Below are 24,243 nucleotides of genomic sequence, written 5' to 3' on the forward strand. Positions count from 1 at the left end.
ATCTCATTTGACAACCTCATTTTACAGTTGGAAAAAATTAAATTTAAGAAAGATCAAGTGACTAGTTTAATGTCATTTAAGTAGTGAGTGACTCTAAGATTCAGAATCTAAATTCAAGTTTTCTGATTAAAAATCTAGCATTTTTTCCATGATACTAATTATTTGAGCTTTGTGTTTTCACAGCTTGAAATATAATAAAAAAATTAAGCTTCCAAACTATAAATAAATTTTAAAAGTAAAAAATTAGAGAAATTATTGTTGGTTTAGCATACATAGGTGGAAAATAATGAGTTATTATGCAACTGAACATTCAAGTATATTCTTGATATCTTCATAGAATATTTTTAAATTAACTAAAATTTCAGTAATTTCTTCAAAGAAACTATTACATTATCTGATTATAATTACATAACATTAAATTATTTGCATTTGCACTTTTTTAAAGAATGAAACTGAACTTAATTCATTAATTTCCTGTACACAAAAAGATTATTTCCTTCCATTATTTATTTCATCTGGCTAGCTACTCTTTGAGACATTATCAAACTCAACCTGTTCTTAATCTAGCACTGATGCTAACATTTCTGCATAATTACAGGTATTTACTATGCCTATTAGAAAATAACTTATCCAGAGTGAAACTGCTTTAAGAACCCCTAAAATTTATAATGGTAAGTTTTCAAATTATGAATCATGCCTAGGTCTGCAAAGTAGTAGTCAACAAGTCAAATAATTATTTATTAAAGCATTAAAAGGCAATGCTATTCAAATAGGCATTAAGATTGATCCATGAAATTAGCCTCCAATAAAGCAGAATTATAGATTGAAAGGTTATAAGGGATCTTAAAGGAGCTATGAAACTCATTTTGCAAATGAACACTGGAGAGGTCAAGTAATTTGCTAGGGTCAGTCAGTAAATTGCAGAGTTGGGAACTGAATCAACAATTCCAGATCCTAGAGTGAGATGTGAACCCTCCAGCTCCAAATCCAGCCAACTTTCCAGTGCCCCAATGTTCCTTTCCTGACTTAGTCGATTAAATCTCATTGTCTGATTGAGAATATAAACTCATGTTTGAGCTAGAAAAGATTGCTCATCTACAACAGTGCCTTCATTTTACAGATGAAGAAACAGAGGCTCAGAAAGAGGAAGAGACTCAACAAGGCTGCCCCATTGGTTAACTAAAAAGCTTGAACTTGAACCTAGATCTCTTGGCTCCTATGTCAGCACATTTTCTATTACAACACATTGTCCTTTTTTAGGTGAATCCACAATATGCCAGAAGATGAGTGGTACAAGAAGAAATGATCTCTGTTAACTGTTTAATCTGGGACAAAGACTAGACAGTTTCATCAACTCTAGGAGCTGGGGGTAGAGGTGGAATATGGACCTATAGTTTCACTGATATAGGGCACTAACAGATGAGAAAACTTCTTCCAAAGCAGGTCAGCATCTTCTCTACAGTCAATGTTCTTAGAGAAATGTCTAGACCACTGAGAGATTATTTAATTTGCTTAGTCACTCACTCAGTATATCAAAGGCAGAATCCTGGCTTTCCTGCGAAACTAAGGCCAGCTCTCTACCATGCCATGCTGCCTCTCGTGTGTCTGTATAGAAATAAATGCAGATGCATATATATAATATGTATATATATATATATTTATATATATATGTGTATATGACTTAGATGACTACATATATAAATTGCTATATTTAGGATAAAAGTTATCTAAAGGACGTGCATACATAAAATAATTAGAACTCTATGCTTATCTTTTAGAATGTTGAAAATTATTCTTCCAAGTATAAAGTCATATGGTTGATCTCTCATTTCAAATGGAACCATGCTTAGAAAACTTGAGAGCAACATGATGTAGTTAAAATATTGTAAAACATTGTACTTAGAATCAAGAAACACACCTCAGACATTGACTAGTATGATGCTGAGCAAATTGCTCTAAGGTTGATTTTTCCCTATCTGTAAAATCAGAATATTAACAATGGCACCTGATTCATAGGATTTTGCAAATCTTTAATGTAATATATGCTAACATTATTTTGTACTCAACACAGTGCTTTGACTTTAGTAGATGGTTAATAAATCTTTGCTGAATTAAAGTGGATACAGAAGAGAAACTTGACTTCTAGGAAAGTTCACAAGCAGCCTCAGTCAAGAAAAACTGGGTCATTTAACATAAAAAATCATAATAGATAAAGAAATGGGTTCAAGTCCTGCTTCTGATAGAAACTGGCCTTGGATAAGTCACTTGCTTTCTATATTCTAAGAAACTCTGTAAGACTCTGTAACTTTCAGAAGAGATACCACTCTGCATTGGTAAAGGGAATTTCTTTTATCAGTGAAATCACAGATCCAATCCTAGGGATAATAATTAATATTTATATAGTTTTAAAGTTTACAAAATTCTTTACATATGTGAACTCACTTGTTCCTCACAACCTTGTGAAGTAAGAGATTATCTCTATTTTACAAATAAGTAAACTGGGGCAGAGGGAAGCTACATGACTTATTCAGGGTCACATAGTATCTGAGTCATGATTTGAATTCAGGCTTTTTACTGATTTCCAAATCCACTGATTATTCACTGTAACAGCTACCTATCTCTCCCTGTTCTTTTCCCATGTGACATAAAATATTCATACTATAGTTAAGGTTGACTCTGTTTCTGCAGTGTACATATGCCCAGAACTATGAGTGAAGCTTTGAATATTTCTTATAAACAACATCATAGTTTGAGATGAAGCCCCAAAGCAAAGAGAAGCAACAACCACATGGAAGTGTAGTGCCTAAGAAGCTGAGGTGGCCACAGTCCTTCCGGAGAACCAACATGTGCAACTGGACAAAAGCTGGCATTATTGTCCCTGCAGCAATATTGAGGAAGCTGGACATCTGGAGCAATTTATACCAGACTTTTTCCATTCTGGAAGTCAGGGTCTCATAGTCTTAAGACTGCAGCTACCTCCCTTTTCAATGTACAGGATGTACAGGAGTGCCATTCTTTCATAGCGCTCATTCCTTCATCTGATCTCATAACACTTTGTATTCTTGGGCACTTATCACATTCAAATCTGTATTATAATGTATATATATATATATATATGTGTATGTATATATACATATATATATATATGTCATCACCACTCTACGAAAAGACTTTTATTTCTCTCTGTGTGCCCCCAATTCCTTATATAATAGGAAAGTCGGTAACCATTTCCCCTTTTGAGAAAGGAAGGAAGGGAGGGAGAAAAATATGGAGCTCAAAATCTTAAAAAAAATGAATGATGAAAACTATCTCTGCAAGTAGTTGAAATAAATTTATATAATAAAAAAGAAAAAAATTGTTGAATTAATTTCAGGATCCTCCTCAATTTTACTTTAAGAAACCAGTGGAACCAGACATTAAGGTTGTCATCCTCCATAATCCATTTACAAAAGAAAAATGTTTATAAAACATCTTCCATGAAGATCTGCTCTGAAATGATTCCACATACTACCTACCCAAAGCATACTATTGAGACCCACTGATTGCAGATTTGGGAGGGAATTAAATGGTTCTCTATATAACATGTTTTAATCTTGGTAAATGGAAAGACCACTGATGTTAGCTTGGACTGTTTGCAGATTCTCAATGGTATCTTTTCAAAGCAAAAAATGCTCTCCAGATTGCAACTCTAGAATGTTGTTTTCTTTCACATATTAATTATTTCCATCTTTGGCTAAAACAAAATTAATCCTAATTACCATTTCCATACTTTCAACGGATGGCAAACAGGGGACTGAAACTCATAGTCAGATACCTCTCAGAGTAGAATGGGATGTCAATAGTAGAATAAACTTTCTATAGTCAAAATTAACAAAACTGGTCCTCAGTTTCTCCATTTTCAAAGAGAAGGTGGGAATTAGACCAGTGGTTCTCACACTTTTTTATCTCAGAACCCTTTTACGCTCTGAAAAATCGTTTAGGACTCCTCCCAAAGAATTTTACTTTATGGAGGTTAGACCCATATGTACTATAAAATATTTTAGTATTATTTAAACAGTTTTGACTTCTCAGACTCCCTGAAAAGGTCTCAGGGATGCCCAGAGGTTTCAAGATAACCCTTTAGGAACTGTTGTACATAGCTAATTATGGAAGTTTGTTTAACATGATTGTACATATATAAGTTATGTCAGATTGCTTCATGTCTGGGGAAAATGGGAGGGAAAGGAGGAAAAGAGAAAAATTTAGAACTCAAAAGTTTACAAAAATCAATGTTGAAAACTATACACATAAATAAAATAAAATAAATATAAAAATATAAAAATAAATATTTTTGCATATAGATAAAATACTATTATTATAAAAAGAACTGTTGGACAAGATGATCTTAGACCTCATTTAGCTTTGTGATTTTTATATTCTAAAGTATGCTTTCAACTCTGAAGTTCTGAGTATTTTATTGGGTAGCTCCTCTGTTAGGTCTTATAAGGGATAAGGAGACAAAAGACAACCTCTGCTCTCAAGAAGCTCTGTACCCAGTCTGATGGAGCTCTAATTCTACATACCAGAAGAAAAACAAATAGAAATTATGTGTGAGAGACAATGTTCCCCCACCAAAAGGATTTCTACTGGCATTACACACTGCCAGAAAGCATGCTTTAAAATCTGTCAGAGGGGTGGCTAGGTGGCGCAGTGGACAGAGCACCAGCCCTGGAGTCAGGAGTACCTGAGTTCAAATGGGGCCTCAGACACTTAATAATTACCTAGCTGTGTGGCCTTGGGCAAGCCACTTAACCCCCATTGCCTTGTAAAAACATTAAATAAATAAAAATAAAATAAAATCTGTCACAGCCTTAAGCTGGTCAATATTGTCAAACATATTAAGCAACCTCTTCTCAGAGGTCTTATAATTCAACTATTGTCAGGGGAGCCTGTTAACTAACAAGACCCAAAGAGGATGTCTCCCCCTCGCTCTGCTGAGCACTTGTGATTGTTCAGAGTAAAGACTCAGAGCTTAGAATCTAGCAAAGAGTGGGAAAGTCCCCGGTTCTAATTACACCCACTGAAGGGACAAACCAATGACCAATCCTGAGGGACTTACAAATTGCTTTTTTAAGACCTTAACACCAAGCTAGCCCCCATCATCAAGGGAGGAAGAATGCTATTACACAAACCCTTTAAGAAGATAGCTCATCATTCTCCACTCACTGATTTGAATGACAGAAGCAGCCACAGAGCACTGGGAGGAAATGGGCTGGCCTCAAAACAACTAAGGAAAACCACCTTTAGAGTTGCCATCACATCTAACCTCTTCCTTGGGCTCTACAGAAGCATAAACAACCAGGGTCCTAAGTAATAATTGTCAGCTAATTTGAATGATGTCCATTACACTCAGTTGGGACTGCTCCCTTAAAATCTACCCTTCTCTAGCTGCTATTCCCTTCCTAGTATGCCCAGGACTACTGAGTAGCCTTCAAACCCTTTTGTGTTATATTATGCTAAAAACTTTGAATTTCACAAATATTTGAAAAACAGGATTTTAAAACGGAGGAACTGTAGATAATAGAACTTAAGAGAACCTATCCTTATCCCTCTACTGACACTGTGACTACGGGCTAAGCTTCCCTGTGCCTCAGTTTCCCCGTTTTTAAAAGGGGATAATAATACCTGTAGTAGAAAATTGACAGTTTTGCTGGAAGACTCAAATAAGATTGCAAAGAATTTCATAAATTTTGAAGTGCAATAAAAATGTTCCATATTGTTATCGTGGAATTTGAGTGTAGAAGGAAACTTAGAAATCTAATCTAACTCTCATTTTTTTCAAAGGAAACTGGACTCCTGAGAAATGGTTTGCAGGTCACCAGGAATAATGATATAGAGCAGTCAGAATTCGAATTCACGTCTTCCAGCACCAACTGCAGTCATTGTTGCCATCTCATCACACCGCTTCAGATACCAATAACTGACACTGTGGAAGGTACCACTTCCCAACTACCTACCCTGGCAAGAGGGCACCACCAGCCTTCCTTCACAAGGGAAAGGGAGCTTTCAGCCCTAGTCCCCCCCCCCCCCCCCATCCTGGATCCTGGGCAGAAGCAGACATGCGCCTATCGTCCTCTAAGGGTTAATGAGAGAACAAGAAGCTGAGTCCCCGCCTTGCCACCTCCTTCTCACCTTGGCGCTGGGGAGAAACAGCCCCGTGCCCCCCCCCACCACCACCACCGTCGGGGTCCGCAGGCAGCGGCTGCAGCCTGGGGAAGGGGGCCCCAGCCCCCTGCCCTGGCCGGCTGCCCGGAGCCCAGCCCCGCCGGCTGCCTGCCCCGCTCTGTCAGCCCGGCCCGGCCCGGCCCGGAGCGGCGCGGCGCGGGGCCGCCACCCACCTTCCACAGGGTTCATATACTCATAATCGAAAAGGATGGAGAAGTCGAACTCGACCTGGGGGCTGTCCACGGGCTCGGGGCCCGGGTCCCCCCTTTGGTCCAGATCCGGATCCTTCTCTGTGCCACTCATCTTCTGAGGCCGGAGAGTAGGGTCCCGCCAAGCCGGAGGGGGACAGACGAAAGTAGCTGCTGGGCCGGGGGGTGCGAGAATAGAGTCCCTTTGGGGACTTGGGGGCTTCACCCCGCTTCTGCTCGTGGCACTCCCCTCAGTCCACTCGAGGCGTCGTGGGGTTGGGGGCGAGGAGGCTGCGGGGAGTCCCTGGCAGGGAGGTTGGTGCGGCCGGCTGGGGTCCCCTTTCTGCAAACTTGCCAAACTGGCTGACCGGCTGGGGTCCTGGCTGCGCACGGGCGGGCGGCCTCTGGGGAGCGGGGGTCCGGGCCGGCGGGGTCAGGGGTTCCAGGGGCGGCGTGTCCCGGCTCCAGCAGCAGCACTGTGACAAGCCCGGGGTGCCTGCCGGCTGAACAGAGGCGGCTCCGGCAGCTTCCTGCTCCGAGCAGCACCTGCTGCAACAGCCCCGGGGCGGGGACAGGACAGCCCCACAAGCCAGAGGCGGGGCCGCCTGCCCGCCACCCAAGGGCTCCAGGACCCCGGCAGGGACAGGGTGTCTAGCCTGCCCGGGTCAGCCTTCTCTTCCTCTAGCATCTAATCCTCTTGCTCCAGCCATTCATTTCCTATGATTTTACTTATTTGGTAAACACATGATCACAAGATCTTCCAGCTAGAAGGGACCTTAGAGGTCATCCGACCAAGGCCCTCATTTTACAAAAGAGTGAATTGAAGGCCAGAGAGTTTAAGACATTGACCAAAGCTGCACAGATAGAATCTACTCCCCCATGCCTATGGCTCCCACTTCATCCCCCCACTACTTAACACTTGTAGTAACACTAGTTAACACTTGTAGCATTCTAGAATCTCAGAAATGCAAAGACTTAGTGATCTCCAGAGTAGCTATTAAAAAAAATCTAGAGAGTTTAGAGGATTGTATACACAAGATATGGTAAGGCAGACAAAAGAACAAAAAGAAGATGGGAGAAGGAGGATGTGGAAGAGGAAAGAAGAGAAAGAGAAAAACAGGAAAGCAGAAAGAAGAAAGAGAAGATGAAGAAGAAGAAGATGAAGAAGAAGAAGAAGAAGAAGAAGAAGAAGAAAGAGAGGAAAGAGGAAGGAAGGAAACTCAGTGTAGTCTCAAAACTGCAGCATTAAAAGTGACAGTGTCTAGAACACTTCATTCTACTGAATGAAGCCTGACCTATTGTAGTCAGCTCTGCCCATCATATTTAGAAAGATCATTGACAAACTGAAGCACATTGAGAGAAGAACAATAAAAGGATGTGGAAGAATCTCAAGTTATGAAGGTTAATTAAAGGAAAGGAGACTCTTTAAAGTGGAGATAAAAAAAGATGGGATGGTGGAGCAGATGTAATAGCTATCTTCCAGTACTTGAAGGGTTATCTCTAGAAGAATCATTAAACTTATATTTTACCCTAGAGCAATATTGGAATCAATAGAGAGGCAGGTTTACTAAACTCTGTGCAAGGAAAAGCTGTCCAACAATTACTTATCCAAATATAGAGTGAGAACTTCCTCAAGAAGTCTTGACTTCCCCCATATGAGAGATCCTCAAGAGAAGGTTGGATGAAATGTCGTAGAAGAGATTCATGAATGAATTGAACTAGAAGGCCTTGGAGGTCTCTGCCAACTCTGAGAGTTTATGACTTTGAGGCTCTGCTCTGATTTCCTGTGAGTACTTAGTGTTGCCATGACATACAAATGAACTAACTGTATTTGAGTGAGGAGGTACTGTGCAAAGTCACCAGCCTCACTTTCTCCTCCAGAGTCATCTGGGTCCAGTGGCCAGATATAAACCAGGATGACTGGAGATGACCCCAGATGCAGTGGGAGACTGTATCCTTTTTATGCTAAGGTCTTTAACAGTTTGATTGAGGCAATGCCCATTTGTGCTCTAGGCTAGGCAAAAAAGAAATGAAACAAACAATGACCTCTTTTACCTAATGACCCCCTCAAAAAAAATCAAACTGGGAGGGAAGACCCTCAGAGTTTCTAGCTTCTTTGAGGACAATCAACAACATATGTGAGTAGCAGGAGCTTCTTCCTTTCTTCCTTTCTTTTTTCCTTCTTTCCTTTCCCTTCTTACTGTTCACATAGCATATCACAACCTTTCCTCTGGGTGTTCTGCACAAAGAAATGTAAATTTTGATCACAGAAACCTGGCAAGATATCTTGGGGTTTACCACCCCCAAACACTCTGGCACTCATTGATTTCAATGCCTTATCAGTTCTGAATTATTGTAAATAGCGATTGCTTCTTAGAAACTCTGAGAATCTTCCCCTCCCGGAATGGGTTTTTTTTCCATACTGCATAAAAGAAACCATTTTTTTGCTTCATTTCTTTTTTTACTTAACCTAAAAGACTAAATGATGAGACCTGTTAAAGACCTTAACTTAAAAAACCTAAGGTCTCCTACTGAATCTAGGGTCATCTCCAGTCAACCTGATCCATATCTGACCACTGGCTCAGATGGCTCTGGAGGAGAGAGTGAAGCTGGTGATTTTGTTCAACATTTGAATTTAATTCACTTCCATATCCCAGGATCACCTCCCTGATGTCTTCAAGATCAATTTAGTGGGTGCAAGATTATATTATTATTATTGTTGTTGTTTTTGTTATTATTATTATTATTATTATTATATTATGCAGCTAGAGTTAGAAGAGACCTCAAAAGTCATCTAGTCCAACCTCCTCATCTTTCAGATGAGGAAACTCAAGCTCAGGGAAAATAAGTGAACTGCCTAAATCATACAGGTGACCTGTGTGATTTGAATTTGAACTTGAATATAGAATCCTCTGCCTCCAGAGCCAGTATCATTGCACTGTACTATGATTCCTATAAACATCTCATATATTTTATCCCTCACAGGTGGTTCTCCTTGTTTCTGCTTAAATATTCTTTCGATTGCTAAGCTGATTTACAGTAGAGCTAAGAATGTCCTAAGGGTTCCTACCATTTTGTTGCAAAGTGAGGAAATGCTTATATCCCATGATAGAATTCTAAAAAAGACAGGATTCCCTCAGTTCCATTTGGGAATTATAAAGTAGTGGAAGGAGGAGTGGATAGTCATCAACCTTCCAGACACAATACTTCAAATATAATAATAATAATAATGATGATGATGATTGTTAATATTTTTATATGCTTACTATGACCCAGACTTTGTACTAAATCCTTTTAAATATTATCTCATTTGGTCTTCATAACCAAATAGGTAGGTGCTATTATTATTATTCTTATGTTGCAAATAGGGAAACCAAGGCAATCAGAGGTTAAATGATTTGTTCAGGATCACACAGCTGGTCAGTGTCTGAATCTGAATTAGAACTCAGGTCTTCCTGACTCAAGGCCCAGTGTTCTGTGCCACTTCATCTTTTGCAATGACGACAAATTATAAGGAATCTTGAGAAGTATGGAGGCAAGACTAATATCAGTAAACTTTGTGAAGAATCTTCCTTCGCTAAATCCTACATCTGAAGTTTCATCATGGTGTAAAGATAATCCTGGGTACTATATGGTACTGTGACCTGCCCATGATTACAGACCTAGTAGATGGCAGAAAGGACTTGAACCCAAGTCTTACTGATTCAAAGACCAGTCCTCCATCACATTAATTCTCTTAAAAGCCATTCATGTGGCAGACATTTAGAAGGCTATGGGGTCTGTAGGCTTCCAGTTTAGCATTAGTCAACATCGTGACGTGGCAACCACAAATACAATTCTAATTTTGGACTGCCTTGTCCAGAACATGAAAGACAGAGATGTACTTTGCCCTGGTCATGCCACATCTGGAAAACTGTATTCAGCTCAAGGAGACAAATTTTAAGAGGAACATTGGTACATTGGAGTGGGTCCAGAAGACTCAAAACTAACATATGAACATCAGTTGAAGGAACTAAAGATTATTTAACCTAGAGAAAATTTGTGGGACTGGATCACATTCAGCAGATATCCTTGGAATTGTGTAACATGCAAGGACTAGAATTGTTCTCCTCTGGCCCTGAAAAGCAGAATTGCTATCTGTAGTGGAATTTAGAGAGGGGCAGATTTTATTACAAAGTAAAAAAAAAACTTCCTTAGGCCTAGTGCTAACATTGGAGCAGTCTACTTCAGGAGAAAATTGACATATTTAAAGAGATATCTGGGATGTTGAAGGGGAAAAAGCTTATGTGGGGCAATAGGGACAAACAAGAAGAATTAATTAAGAAGTTAGAATCAGGAGGAGGTTGGGTAGCCAAAGCTAATACTCATTCATTAAGATTTCTCCCAACTCTAGAATTCTCAGATTCTCTGTTGTAGTATTTAATCTTTCTTTGATAGAGAAAAACTAAATTTACCCAGGTAAAATAAGCTTAACCTGTCTCTCATATAGTTTGCAATAAGTGATGATGTTTGTCTTTTGTTCTCAGATAAGACCATGATCAGGGATGTGATGCCTTGACAAGCAAGTGAATTGGATTTGAGTGAGAAGAGGGGAGCTGCTGAGTCACCAGCCTCACTTTCTCCTCTGGAGCCACCTGTGTCACCCAGTGGCTAGATATGGATCAAATTGATTTGATCAGAGTTGGTCCTGAATTCAGGTTGTGACTTACCTAAGGTCACATAGTGTCAAGTGTCTTAGATCAGATTTGAATTCAGGTTCTCCTTACTCCAGGACTGGCTGGTACACTGTCCCAGGTCTCTACTAAGTCATCAACAAATGCAGCAAATGAAGTGATACTGTCCAATCATACTAGGTTAAAATACAAACACAGACCAAAGATTCCATCTCCAGTAATATAATCCAAGAATATATAGATAGGTGCTAAAAGAAGTTTTCAGGTGACCTCCTGAAACCCCTCTCTCAGGATCTAGATCAGTCCTGGTCAAATATTTTACTGCTCACAACACTGAATGAGGAATCTAGCCAAAATGAAAGTTTAATTTGGCAACATTAGAAGAAAGTACAGATTTATGCATGCAGTTTTCCTTCAACAAGGATAACTATTTTTGCTGAGTTCTTATCAAGTTCAAGATCTGATTTTTTAAAATTAGTATGTAACTTTTTGTTTCTTCTTTAAGGATGTTATTTCTCTCTCATCACACTCAGTTTGGATCAATGTACAACATGGAAACAAAATAAAGACTGAGATTGCTTTCCATGGGGGGGGGGTAAAATTGGGAGAAAAATTGTAAAACTCAAAACTCAAATAAAATCTTTAAAAATAAAAAAATAAAATAAAGTTAGTATATAAATGTACTAAGCAAGAACATTATACTTACCACACTAAATGTACTGGGTAAGTGAAATTTTCATTGATAATACTTATGAAATTTTTAAATTTGTAATAATATATTTTTGTATTGATCTTAATAAAACTCATCAATTGAGAACTAAGGCTATAGGGAGGAGAACTGGTTGCATCTTGTTACTTTTCCTGATATCAAGACAAGAACTTTCACCAACTGATGAGAAGCAAGATTCGAGGCTCTTCAGAATAATTCAAGATTTAGTTGTGGTTGGAATCCATAAAAATAAAGGAAATGAAAATGAGAAGCACTTATTTCTCTTCCAGAGACTGGAATCTTAACAGATTTAATAAAAATTTATATTCTCAAGACTGTGCTTGATCCAGTGGGGAGATACAAGGATATCCACCTTTTCAAGGAGCTTGCACTCTACCAGAAAGATAAGATTAAGACACAGATTCAAATAACTAGTATATAGGTTACAAGATAACTCATTGCATTGAGAGGCCAAATAGAGTGATCTGAATTGAACATTAGGAAGATTATTTTGTCAGTTACATAAAATATGATTTGGAAATGGAAGAAACTTGTGGTTGGGAGTCTACTGCAATCTTGCATCAAGTGAGAAAAATTTTAACTAAAATTAATGCAATACCATAAATGGAAAGAAGGGAACAGATTTGAAAAAAATATTGTGAATAGAGAATTAGTAGACTCTTATCCCTGGTTTGATGTAGGGAATGAGAGAAGGGGAAGAGAATGGTTCCAAGGTTTCAAGTTGGGAGTTAGAAGAAATTTGGAAAAGAGGTCAAGTTTTAGTAGGAAGAAATAAAGATTCATATATTCAGAGAAATGATTGAAATTGAGAAAAAGAGAAAGGAAAAAGAAGGAGGAAGAGGAGGAAGAGGAAAGGGGAGGGAAGAGGAAGGAAGGAAGTCTTGTGGAAGAAGGGCATCTACATTCAGGAGGTGGAAGAAGGAAAAAGAACCAAGGTAAACAAAGATCAAAGGAAAATCAGGAGAAATCAGTCTAATACAAGCTAAAGAAGTAACAATGAATATCAAGAGAAAGAGGATATTCAAAAACCTTAAACTCAAGACCCATTGTCTGGCTCAATTGAGACTACATCTAGAGTAGTGTTTTCAGGTCTAAAAGTAGTACTGAAATATTGAAAATCGCTTTTAGTATCTTAATCTACATGGAACTCTAAAGTAGAGGTTCTTAATCTTTTTGTGTTAAGACCCTTATGACAATCTGATGAAGCCTATGAATAATAGTTTTAAATATTTTATATTATAGAGGAAATAAAAAGTTAGTGAAAATACAGGTGTATTTTTTCTCATCCAATTTTACAGGTCACCATTAACCTTTCGTGCACTTAATGAATCCCTGGTTAAGAACTTCTGCTCTTTAATATTTTGAACAACAATAATAATGATGATGATGATGGTGATGCTTAATCCTTCATTTTCAAAGAAGTCCATGACATCAGGAAGATGATATCATGACATACACATGAATTGGATTTGGGTGAGGGGCGCTGAGTTAAGTCACCAACCTCATTTATTTCTCCAGAGTAATTTGGGTCCTGTGGTCAGATATGAATCAGAACAACTAGGGATGGTCTTGGATTCAAAGCAGTTGGGATTAAGTCACTTGCCCAAAGTCACACAGCTAGTAGGTATCAAGTGTCTGACGCTGGATACGAACTCCCATCCTCCTGACTCCAAGGCTACCTAGTTGCCCTTGAACAATAATAACCAAGGAATAAAAAGACCAAGAGTGATGATACATGATTAGTATCCTGAGCACCCCACTAAAAAATTCTATCCAACTTTGTTTAGCACAGTTTTAAGGATAGAGCCTATATTAGATTGCTTTCTGTTGGGGTGGGGGGGAGGAAAGGGAGGGAGGGACAAAAAAAATGTAAAGCTCAAAAAAACCTGATTGTTGAAAACTTCTGTTGCATGCAATTGAAAAAATAAATTTAAAAATCCTATCCAAGATGCCATTAAAAAAAATAATTGACTGGCTAAAAGTAGTGCTTGATAAACAATTTATCTCTACAGATCCAAGCACTATGGGGTCGTTTGGCATTATCCAACTGTAACCAGGAATAACTAGGGAAAGGTAAGATCGTGAGCTCAGTCAATTCACAGACCAAATTACCTCCGAACTGTAAAGTTAGTCCCTCTAAATAAAAAGAGAGGTCACTGACCGGGCACTCTGAGGAAGCTAACATTGCCCCATGCTTAAATCTTCACTCCTGCCTTTAGAGACTGGCCTTTGAGCACAGGGTAGACTAGAGGTCTGGCTGCAGTACAGACTATTAGCCTGAAGCTCTCCTCAAGGTGTCCTAGGGAAATGATGGCATTCCTTCAGGGTTCAGAGGTCACAGGATTATAGACAAAATTTTATAATTGTGTCACTTATTAATCTTTTATTAATATTATTATTGTTGTTATTGATACCCGATAGCAGGATATATAGATGAGTCCTATTGGAGCATCATAGACATCTATAGCAGGAGCCAAGATTCTCAATTTCAGTCTCATAATACTCTAAGTAACAAGTTAATCAGTTGAATTTCCACTAGTGGGAGTAATTACAAGCCATCAATAATTACATACTTTAAAAATTCTCAATAAGAAACTTAAGTCCTGAAAACCCACATTACAAGAAATCCTCCCCAACCATAAAACGGGATGCAGAATTGTGTCTAAGCCAGAAATTCAAGTTCTATATTAGCCATGTTCCAGAAACTTCATCTCCCCACAGTTTAGGTAGACCCTGGTATTCATTAACATTCCAGATGCTTGTGTTAGATTCTGTAGTCAGGGAGACTTAATTCCTAAAGTACATGTGCACACATATATGTTTGTGTTTTCACATTTATGTGCTAGGATGCATAAAACTACTATCATGAGATGTGACTAAGAGATAAAGAGTCAAAGATTTTGGGATTTCTTTCAGATCATCATTTTCCCCACTGAATTATTCATATCTTCCTAACTATATCCCCTGAAGTGCTATGGTCCTAAGACTACTTATGTTCTAAACAAGTACCACAGCCTGAGAAATCTATTTAAATTATTAACCTGCTCAGAGGGATGTCTAATCTTAGTCCAGGAATAATACAAAGAATTGTTAAAAGTTCAAAGAATTGTTAAAGAGCTGAGGTGATTTAATTGTCTACTTTCTGTCAAGCTCTTATATTTCATCCCACTCCTGTTCTCCCTTCTGGCTTATAACCTACTATTGTTTTCTAACAGACCCTATGGAACCACCATTTGAGGTTACTATCCACCATAGATTAACATCCTTTTTCTTTGGCTTGTTTCCTGTACCTCTCCTTCTAACTCCTTCTTTAACTTAAATCAAATTCTGTCATTACTAATACCACATTTACAGATTACATTTCTTTTAGAGATGTCATACTTCCCAACTCAATATGATGTGGAGGGAACTAGTATTCTCCTATGCCATTCCTCGATCACCAAACTACCTCTCTTCATTTATTATTCAAATTTCATACCATTTGTCTACACTATACTCTCTGTAAATTATCATTCTTTTGGGGTAGCACCTTCCAGGACCCACTTTCTCTATATATTCTAAGTACCTTACTAGATAATATTAGCAACCAGCTTGTTTCCACTCTTTTCCATCTTCCTTGAAGACTTTAGCATCCTTCATAAAGATAAGCCATCAGACTACTTGAACTCACAGTTCCTCATTCCCAATGATGTAATATATACATGCGTCTCCATTCCAAAGAAGCATGAACTCACCATCACATCATCCAATAATTCATATTTACTAATCATAGCTTCCCCCTTAAGATTTGTAATTCAGTTCCTCTCTTCTCTGACCACAATCTGCTCACCTGCCATTAGTCTCATGCCAAACATATTCTCTGTCCTCATCTGAACTTTCATAACCCAATAAATCTCACCCATTTCATTCAGTCCATCAACTTCTTCCTGGTTAGTTAGGAATTTTTCGCACTCTAGACTTGCTGGTTCTCTTTGGCACCTTGGATTTTCTTTGAATACTACTTATCAATGGTCAACACTGATCATCACTACTGCCCACCTTCTCTGATCCCACTGAGGATTGGTGAATGAAAATGGAAAAACATTAAGACTTTATCTGTTGCAAATTCATGGCATATAAATTTGAAAACTGGACCCTGATTATGGATTACTTTTCAATCCTTTCAACCATCTTTCATCCAGAGGCAGTAAAATGTAATACAAGGAGCATCCATAGTGATAATTGTGAATTATGATTTATTCTTATATTTCCACATGCATCCTGCTTCAACAATGCCAATCTGCTCTCTGTCACAAAGTTTAATCTTATGGATATCAGTATTCTCCCAGTGATTTTAGATTTCTCTGAGTTATGTAGTACATTTCTTTTTTGAAAGAATCTAAATTTCAGGTAGATGTAATAAAAGGGCTATGGGGAAAAACTATGGTGGATATAAATAGGCATCAATATGATGCAAATAATAACTTAGGTGCAAGAAATGACCAAAGGAAATCATCAGATATGGGTCTTATTAGAAAAGGAGTTGGATCAGACTTAAAAAAGAATAAAGTATGATTAAAAATGGAAATTAATAATGATGATAACAATGGCTAGGTAGGTTTAAATAGCACTTTAAGATTTGCAAAGTGAGATATATATATATATTTATATTTATTTACACACACATACATATGTATATATTTCTCTCACTTGAGTCTGACAACTACTTGGGAGGTAGTTATTATTTCCCCCATTTTTATAGACAAGGAAACTAAAGCTAAGGTAAGTTAAATGATTTGCCCAGAGTCACCCAACTAGTAAGTGACTAAGAAGAATAGCCCAAGCATTTACTGGAATGCATGGAATTTTTTTAACCTAGGAGAAAGTCTCTAGTACCTTAAGGAGGTTCTACATACAGAATTTATGAAAGAACATTGGTAAGAATTCCACAGATTGAGAAGATATGAATGGGTAGTGGACTATACTAGTGCAGAGAAGATGTCAGATCTATTAAAGAAATGTGTGAATCTGTTATATCTGCTTATTAGATTGTATCCTTGAGATTGGGAATCTTGTCTTTTTTCTCTTTGTATCTCTTCCCCTACCCCTGGTTAAATGCCTTGCACACAATCTTCTCTGTGGTAGACACAATATATTTTTGTTTATTAACTTTTCCTACCCTTCCACTATGGACAGTAGAGCCATTATTCCTTTGTTAACAAACTGTATTTTCTATTAAAACTTTGCTCTTTAACTAGAAACTATTTTTGTATTTACTTATTTGTGTTCAAACTGTTTACCTCCCATCCAATCCTGTCTTAACATAGATTTTTTTTTGTTATAAAAGCAGAAAGTTGATCTAAGACTTTTGGGACACCCTGTAGAAGTATGCAACTTGAGGGCAGATATTCATTAGAATTTTTTAATTTTTGCTTTGTCATCATCTTGTTTAGCTCATGGCATATAGAACAAATGTTTATTGAATTGAATTGCAATGTTAAATTGAATTGTTTGGTCCAAAGTGAGTATTCAAAACAGAATGATTAATGGATGTTAGTTTAACATTAGTTTGAAGTCAAAAGAACTGAGTTTGAATACAGGCTCTAACCCAGGCTGATTGAATAACCTTGGACAAACTTTCCTTAGCTATACAATAGAGTAGGTTCAACTAAGTGGTGTGGTGACCCTGGAGTCAGAAAGGATGAGTTCAAATCCAACTTTAGATACTTGACACTTACTAGCTATAAAACCTTGGGTAAGTAACTTAACCTCATTACTGGCCAAAAGCAAACAAACAAAAGGCAGTGATGTTCATTCTTGCACTATTTCACAGAATTGCTATAAGGATAATACTTTGTGTAAACAAACTTTGTAGTGCAATGGAAGTCATTTCACTCAATAGAAGACTTCCCAGCCTATTGGTCAGAATAGAAAAGCATATCATATCCTATTGAGTGGCTGTTATATTATTGGGGGAGAAAGAGGAGATGAAAACATTTGTACTAAATATCTCACATTACCTGAATCTGAAGACAACATATGAGTAGTTGTTATTATTATCTGAGCTTCAGTTTCCTCATCTATAAAGTGGGGATAATCATTACTCTCTCTGCCTTACTGAGCTGTTGTAAGGAATGCATTTTTTAAGCCTTAAATTACTCTGAAAATGGAAGTTATTGTCGAATAAGCCACCTGCACAGAATCTAGGGGTCACTTCTATGCCAGTTCTATGGGGTAACTCAAAGCAAATGGTGAATTTACCTCCCTCTATTCCTAAAAAATAACCATAAGAAGGAAAAGGTGCGTTTCACATGTAATGCAGATCAGCAATAAATCATCAGGTATATACAACTATACAAATTAGTTCATGTCCAGAAACAAATAAGGCAACCTCTAAAGAAATCAGGATAAGGGGAAGGAATGGCAAAAGTTCAAATCTGTCTATGTGGATGTTAAGAAATAACCAAAACTTAAGCCTTGCAATCAGGTTGAACCTCCTCCCTCTCCCTCAGATTCGAAGTGGTCTGTTATTCATTATCATTAGATATTCTGTTTCTGTGATGTTAATCACATGTGGATTAGACAATTAAATGGTTTTGGACCCAGAAGAAAGAGGGATGATAGTGGAATGAGAAATCCAGAAAGGCCAGGGTAGTTTTCAGAGAAAGGAAAAGAGATTCTTAATAGTATCACTGAAAGTCAGAACTAGAAAGAACCTTAGAGATCATCTACCCCAATCCTCCCCCCATTTTCCAGAAGAGAAAGAAGAAATTGAGACCTGGGAGTACAGATGACTTACCCAATGTCATGAAGTGGCAAAGTCTGGATTATTAATCCAGGTATCCTGACTTCAAACCCAATGTTCTTTCTACTTGTTTACACTCCCTCCACTCTTGTTAAATAGCTTTCTTTATAAGGAGGTGACTGTGCTATTACTACAAGTTGGTCAGTGCTTTTTGTCTAAGAGTACCCATTATCTGGTGATGGTGATGAATATAAGCCGGATTTTATAGGCTTACTAAGTGCTTTCATTTGAATACTATAAGGTAATAGGAAGTGGTAAAAGTATTATCCTTACTTTACTTATGAGGAAATTGAAGATCAGAGAGTTTAAATGATTTGCCCAAGGCCACATAGCTCCTACATGGCAACATGGGGACCTGCACTTTGGTCCTCTGATTACAAATCCAGAGTTCTCTCCCTTGTGCCACATTGTCTGGAATTAACCTCCCCATTGTACAAATGGAGAATTAAGAAATTGGAGAGGCTCAGTGGTTAAAAGGTCAAATAAGGAGTGACTTGCCTTTCTTTATCAACATGGTAGATGTTGTAGGGTGGGATAACAGGTCTGAATCAAGGCCATGCATAACCCAGTTGAGGCTCCTAACATTAGCATATTCAATTGACACCAAAAGAACAGTTCTAAAAATACAGTTTTAAAGATATTATTTCTCTGGGCCACAGTTTTCACTTTTGTCCAAGAATAATAATATATATCTACCCACCTCTCAGAGTAAACATAGGACTTAATTAAAGGGTAACATGTCACAGTACCTTGAAAATCAAGAGATACTATAGAGACAAAGTGATTTGTATAGCAAAATCAGGTCATATATGAACTCAAGACATTATTTTATCTTTTTCTTATTAGCTAGAGAGACAGTTGAATTAATTAGTTAGAGAACTGGGAGTCAGGAAAAACCTCTGACACATACTGTTTGTGTGACCCTGGATCTGTCATTAATTTTTCAGAGCACTAGGCAACTCCCTAAGTCTATTAAGTTACAGAAAAGGTGTCCCTTGGCATTAGAAGAGTTTCCTTCCCCAGAAATTTCCTTAAACCAACAAAATCAAGGGTCCAAATCTTTTCCTGATCACTTGTAGGGGGGGGGAGTTTTTAAGTTAATTTCCTAGAATGAGCAGAGCATTTTGTATGTATGTGAACCCTTGCTGCTATCTATATTGTGCTTCCAGACAAAAGTGAACAGACATCTTTCATATTTTCTCTTTGTAGCAGAGACTCTCTAAGAAGACTTTGCAGCAACTTAAGTATTTTCTTACTATGCAAATATTTTAATTTTCTATTAATAACTCTCCAGTCTATGTGCTGGCACACACACACACACACACACACACACACACACACACACATAAACAGACATGCACAGAGTTCAGTAGTTCCCTTTAGTAAGATGCCATGACCTAGCACAAAGATGGTCTGGGCTTCTTCTCAAATGTAGAGGAGGCCATGGATGACTCTGCCATCTTTAGACATCCCATGCCAGCTGTTTTTGATGTGGAATCCAGCCTGGTATTGTGTTAAGTGTGTACATTTGTACTTGACATGTGGAGTGTGGTTTGCACAGAACAATGTGGTGCCCTTGTTTCCCATTCATACACGCACAGAGATCCTTGTGCACGTGTACATGAAGTCAAGGGATAGGACATGGATGCATCAAAAGCTAACCAAGGATTCAGCTTTTAAGTCTAGAGTATGGGGCTTTTTCCTTTGCTATGTTTTAAGCTCATATACAATTTGAAGATCTTACATCATACACAGAAGAAAATGTTGCTCTTTTTTTCCCTACCAGACTAGGAATTGGATTTGCCATTTGTCCTGCCTCATCATCACATTAAATGTCAAGCCCCAGTATATATGACAGTAAAGTTAATTCCCCCACCTAACCAGATCTGTCATCTCATCTATCTGGAAGCATCAGTTTTATAGCTGATATAATATTAAGGATATATATCTTTGGTCACTGAAAAAGGGAGAACAGGCTTGACTGGTACTGTCAAAAATGCTGATCCTTTGGACAAAATCCTATCCTAAATGGCCCAAGTCAGCTAAAATTGGCATAAAAGCAGGCTAGCCCCACATTCCCAGCTCACCTAACAAGGAGGCGTTCACCCTTATCCTGCTTCTGAAAAAGCGCCTCCACTTTATTTACTAAAATTGTCATTTCTTCCCCAAGAAACCCTAATCGGCTATGCTGAGTACAAAAACTACATTCAACCCAGATTTTATGACATGAAGCAAACTCCTCCTCCATGGATTTCACTTAACTCTTCCATCTCTTCATCTCGGGAATGCCCCCATGCCGTACATTGGAGCCCTTGTCTGAAAAACAGATCAGATTGCCTCGGTTTCTAGTTTTTAAAACCCAATTTATGACTGTATTGCTAAAACCCCAACACAATCCAGACCAGATGGAATATTTTTTAATCTCACATTCTCACAAACTGGAGCCAGAATAAAGTGCAAACCCAATTAATCCATCAGATCCAAATGGTATGGTATTGGGGCAATGATGAAGGGAAAAAAACAAAGAAATGCAACCGTAATTAATTCTCCAAACAAACTGATGGTACATTGCACTTTAAAGCAGCAGTCAAATAAAATATATAGGTATTTGTACGTATACATATATACATATATTTACACATACACATTCATTCATATATCTATTTACACATATGTACATGTGTATGTAAACATATAAGTGTGTATGTATATGTCAGTATATATGTGTATATTAATACAAAATATCAAAACAATGGCCAGAATCCACCTGAGATTCTCTGATGCTAAAACTATCAGAGTAGCTAACAACATCCAAAGCAAGTTCTGTGTTGAGACGTCAAGGCTGGTATGTTTCAGAAAGATTCAGAATGAAAATCTTGTGAGCTCCCTGCACTTTAAAAAAAATTAATTGCTTGGTATTGAAATAGTTAAGTTCCCAGCAGTTAGTTAGCAAGAGATCCCTCATGATGTTTTGTATGGAGGAAAATCCTTCTGGCTGGGCTACTAAGGGAGAGTTGCTTTCTATCATTTCATCGCCATAGAACATTGTCTAAATTAAGCCTGTATTTTCCCTCCCATATTTAGAAAGAGAACCGCTCTCTAGCCTGTCCACCTCACCTCCTCAACTTCTACCTGTGCAGTGTGAAATAAGGGAAATAGCATTGGAGCCAGATGTGCTCAGGAGAATTTAAAGGAGAGGTCACAGAAGCATTCTTCAGGAGAGAAAGGGAAGGTGAAGGGAGGGGTGGGAGAAAGGGGATGAAAGGGACAGAGCAAAAAATAGGATGGTGAGAATTTTACCTTGATCCATAGACCTCATGATGTGGTGGTGATGGAAGTGTACCAATCTGTACGCAGCCTCTCTCTGCATTTGGATTCAGAAGGAAAAAAAAAATTCAGGAGCAAAAGTGAGAGGGGGAGAAGTCTTCTTTTTAAACCATATTCAACCAGTGGCTGCTGGTTGAGAGGGAGTCCTGTGCTCTCCTCTTGGGAAGCTGAGGAGGAACCCGGGAGGATCCGAACTGAGTTGAGCTCCTCATGCAATGAAGTCAGCTCTGTAGTCTGAGATCTGGGTTACTAGAGAGGGAAAGGCGACTTCCTTCCCAGCGCTGAGTGTTTATAGTCTTTGAATGCTGTAAAATAACGGGATTCCCTCACTGTTTCCTCCTGTTTATCTAGCGCCATGGAAACCATTGGATCCACTCCATCTCCTAAACTAAGGGTTTTCCTGCAAACTTCACACTCAGGAATCCATGACGTCTCCCTGCTCCCAGCCAAGGCAGGCTCTGTGGCTCCCTTAGTCTAGCTGCACAAGCACTTAATTGTTAGGCAGAAAGTTAGAGAGGGAGAAATATGGATGATGTTGAAAGGGAGGGGGAGACGGGGGGGGGTGGGGAGGGAGGGGGAGACCCAATGTGTGTGCGTATGCGCAGTCTCCTCTCCAGGCAAACTTGTAGGAGCTACAGGACTCTGAAAGTTGGATAGCTTCTGTTCTTAAGTCTTTCACCAGACACCTTCCTTCTCTTAGCTCCTTGTAGGCTGGGCTGCAGTTTGGAATAAATCAGTGCCCAAATACCGAATGGCCTTATTTCCCCAGCCAGAGTCTTTCAGAGAAGTCCCCAGTGGTGAACTCCACAGGCCCAGGCAGTGCCCACTGTGCACCCCTTGGCCACTGTAAAAGGGTACACTGCTAGTTTTCCTGCTGTCCCTCCATTGCCAATAACCTTCCCCTTCCCCCCACGCTTTATAGGCGTGGTGAGTCCTGGGAAAAGGAGAAAAAATAAATAAATAATGGTAGATTGTGTCATCTCCCCAACCTCGAAATTTTTCAAAAAAAGTATTTTTAGATTCATTTAGAAAATCCAAGGTTTCCAGTGATGCTCAGCGATGCCAGCAATAATGAAATAGCCAAGGAGGCATGGAAACCAAGCAACGCTTGTGTTTACACATGGTCCATGCAAACAGGAAAAGAATGTCATGAACTTTTCAGAAGGTTCGGACAGACAGGTTTCACTGTCCCACCTAAAGCCACCAGTCAGATTCCTCATGCATCAAGATATATAGATCCATATGGACAGGATGCAAAGGTCCATTGAGGACATGGGGGAAGAGGCAGTTTCAAATTACTTTTTCCCTTTTGTTTTTAGATCTGGGAGGTGCTTCACCTCTACAAAAGGGGGAGATTTCTGAACACAACTTTGAAAATGGACATTTTATACATTGTTGTCCAGGTCTGATAAAACTGTGGGTAGCAACCAAGTGTGACTCATCTCCCACTTTCTCGCAGAGGCTTGAACTTAAGAAGCATTGAGAGCTGGCTGGCACATGCAGGACCTTTCCATTTTCCACTTTTCATCCCACAATAGCCTTGCAGAGCTGTCACAAACTGAATTTTGGCTCCCCTGGTTTGTTGTCCTGCAGGCTAGCAACTGGAAAAGTCCTTGCACCTGACTTTCCTCTCATCCCTTCTGGATGCTGTCAAGCCCATGAGGGGCAGCCTTTCCAACTTGTAGCAATTAGATAATTCAATTCACTCAAAACTCAAGGCACCAAGGGATGAGAAACAGTGGATTGATCAGCCCAAGTACCCCTCCTCAAGGAATTCTCCTTTGCCAGAGTCATTCTTGGACATCTCTTAGATTCATTATAACACCTTGACCTTTGAGTGGAGTCCCAGACTCCACTTCCTAGGTGCCCAACACTTGGGAACTTAAGATCAGCATTAGACACACTCTATAGAATAAATTCTTGGTTGCACTTAAGATTTTTTCCTTTTTAAAGCACATTTATACTGCAGGGCTGGACTCTTGGGAGTCCCATCTGAGTCACCTAATTTGCCCTTCTGTGATACAGCTTTTCAAGCTTCTTAGTTTAGCAAATTTTTGGTTCCTCAGACAACTTCTTTCCTCTCCCAGTGCCAGGCAAGAAATATTTTGTCCTTTTGAACTGAACCACCCACTGTTTTTTACTCTCTTTTTTAGGGATGCTGCTGCAAAGCGGGGGAACTTCCTCCCACTAAATTATCCACGATGACTCTAAAAATAGAGGAGCTCAGCTGGAACAAGAAGGAGCCAATGTATGAATGGGGGGAAAAAGAGAAATGGAATCAAAATAAATAGAAGGAGTCCAGGTGGCAAGAGCAAGGATGGCAAAAAAGGAGACTGC

The 24,243-nt window shown here is 38.8% G+C and overlaps 1 protein-coding gene across 9 annotated transcripts in view; it reads right to left on the reverse strand.

The window, feature by feature from the left end:
* Positions 1-22,176, reverse strand: part of NFATC2 (nuclear factor of activated T cells 2) — a 204,640-nt gene extending 182,464 nt beyond the window's left edge. For 5 of the 9 annotated variants that reach the window (XM_074210256.1, XM_074210257.1, XM_074210252.1 and 2 more), the window contains exon 1: positions 6,378-6,777. In XM_074210256.1, the coding sequence (XP_074066357.1) occupies positions 6,378-6,507 (130 nt within the window). In that variant the 5' untranslated portion in view covers positions 6,508-6,777. Of the gene's footprint in view, positions 1-6,377; positions 6,778-21,879 lie in introns of those variants that run through there. The other 4 variants (XM_074210258.1, XM_074210259.1, XM_074210253.1 and 1 more) reach the window with 4 other exon arrangements.
* Between the last annotated feature and the right edge of the window lie 2,067 nt (positions 22,177-24,243).

Source organism: Macrotis lagotis, chromosome 1 (assembly GCF_037893015.1).
Source record: "Macrotis lagotis isolate mMagLag1 chromosome 1, bilby.v1.9.chrom.fasta, whole genome shotgun sequence".
Lineage (NCBI taxonomy): Eukaryota > Metazoa > Chordata > Mammalia > Peramelemorphia > Peramelidae > Macrotis > Macrotis lagotis.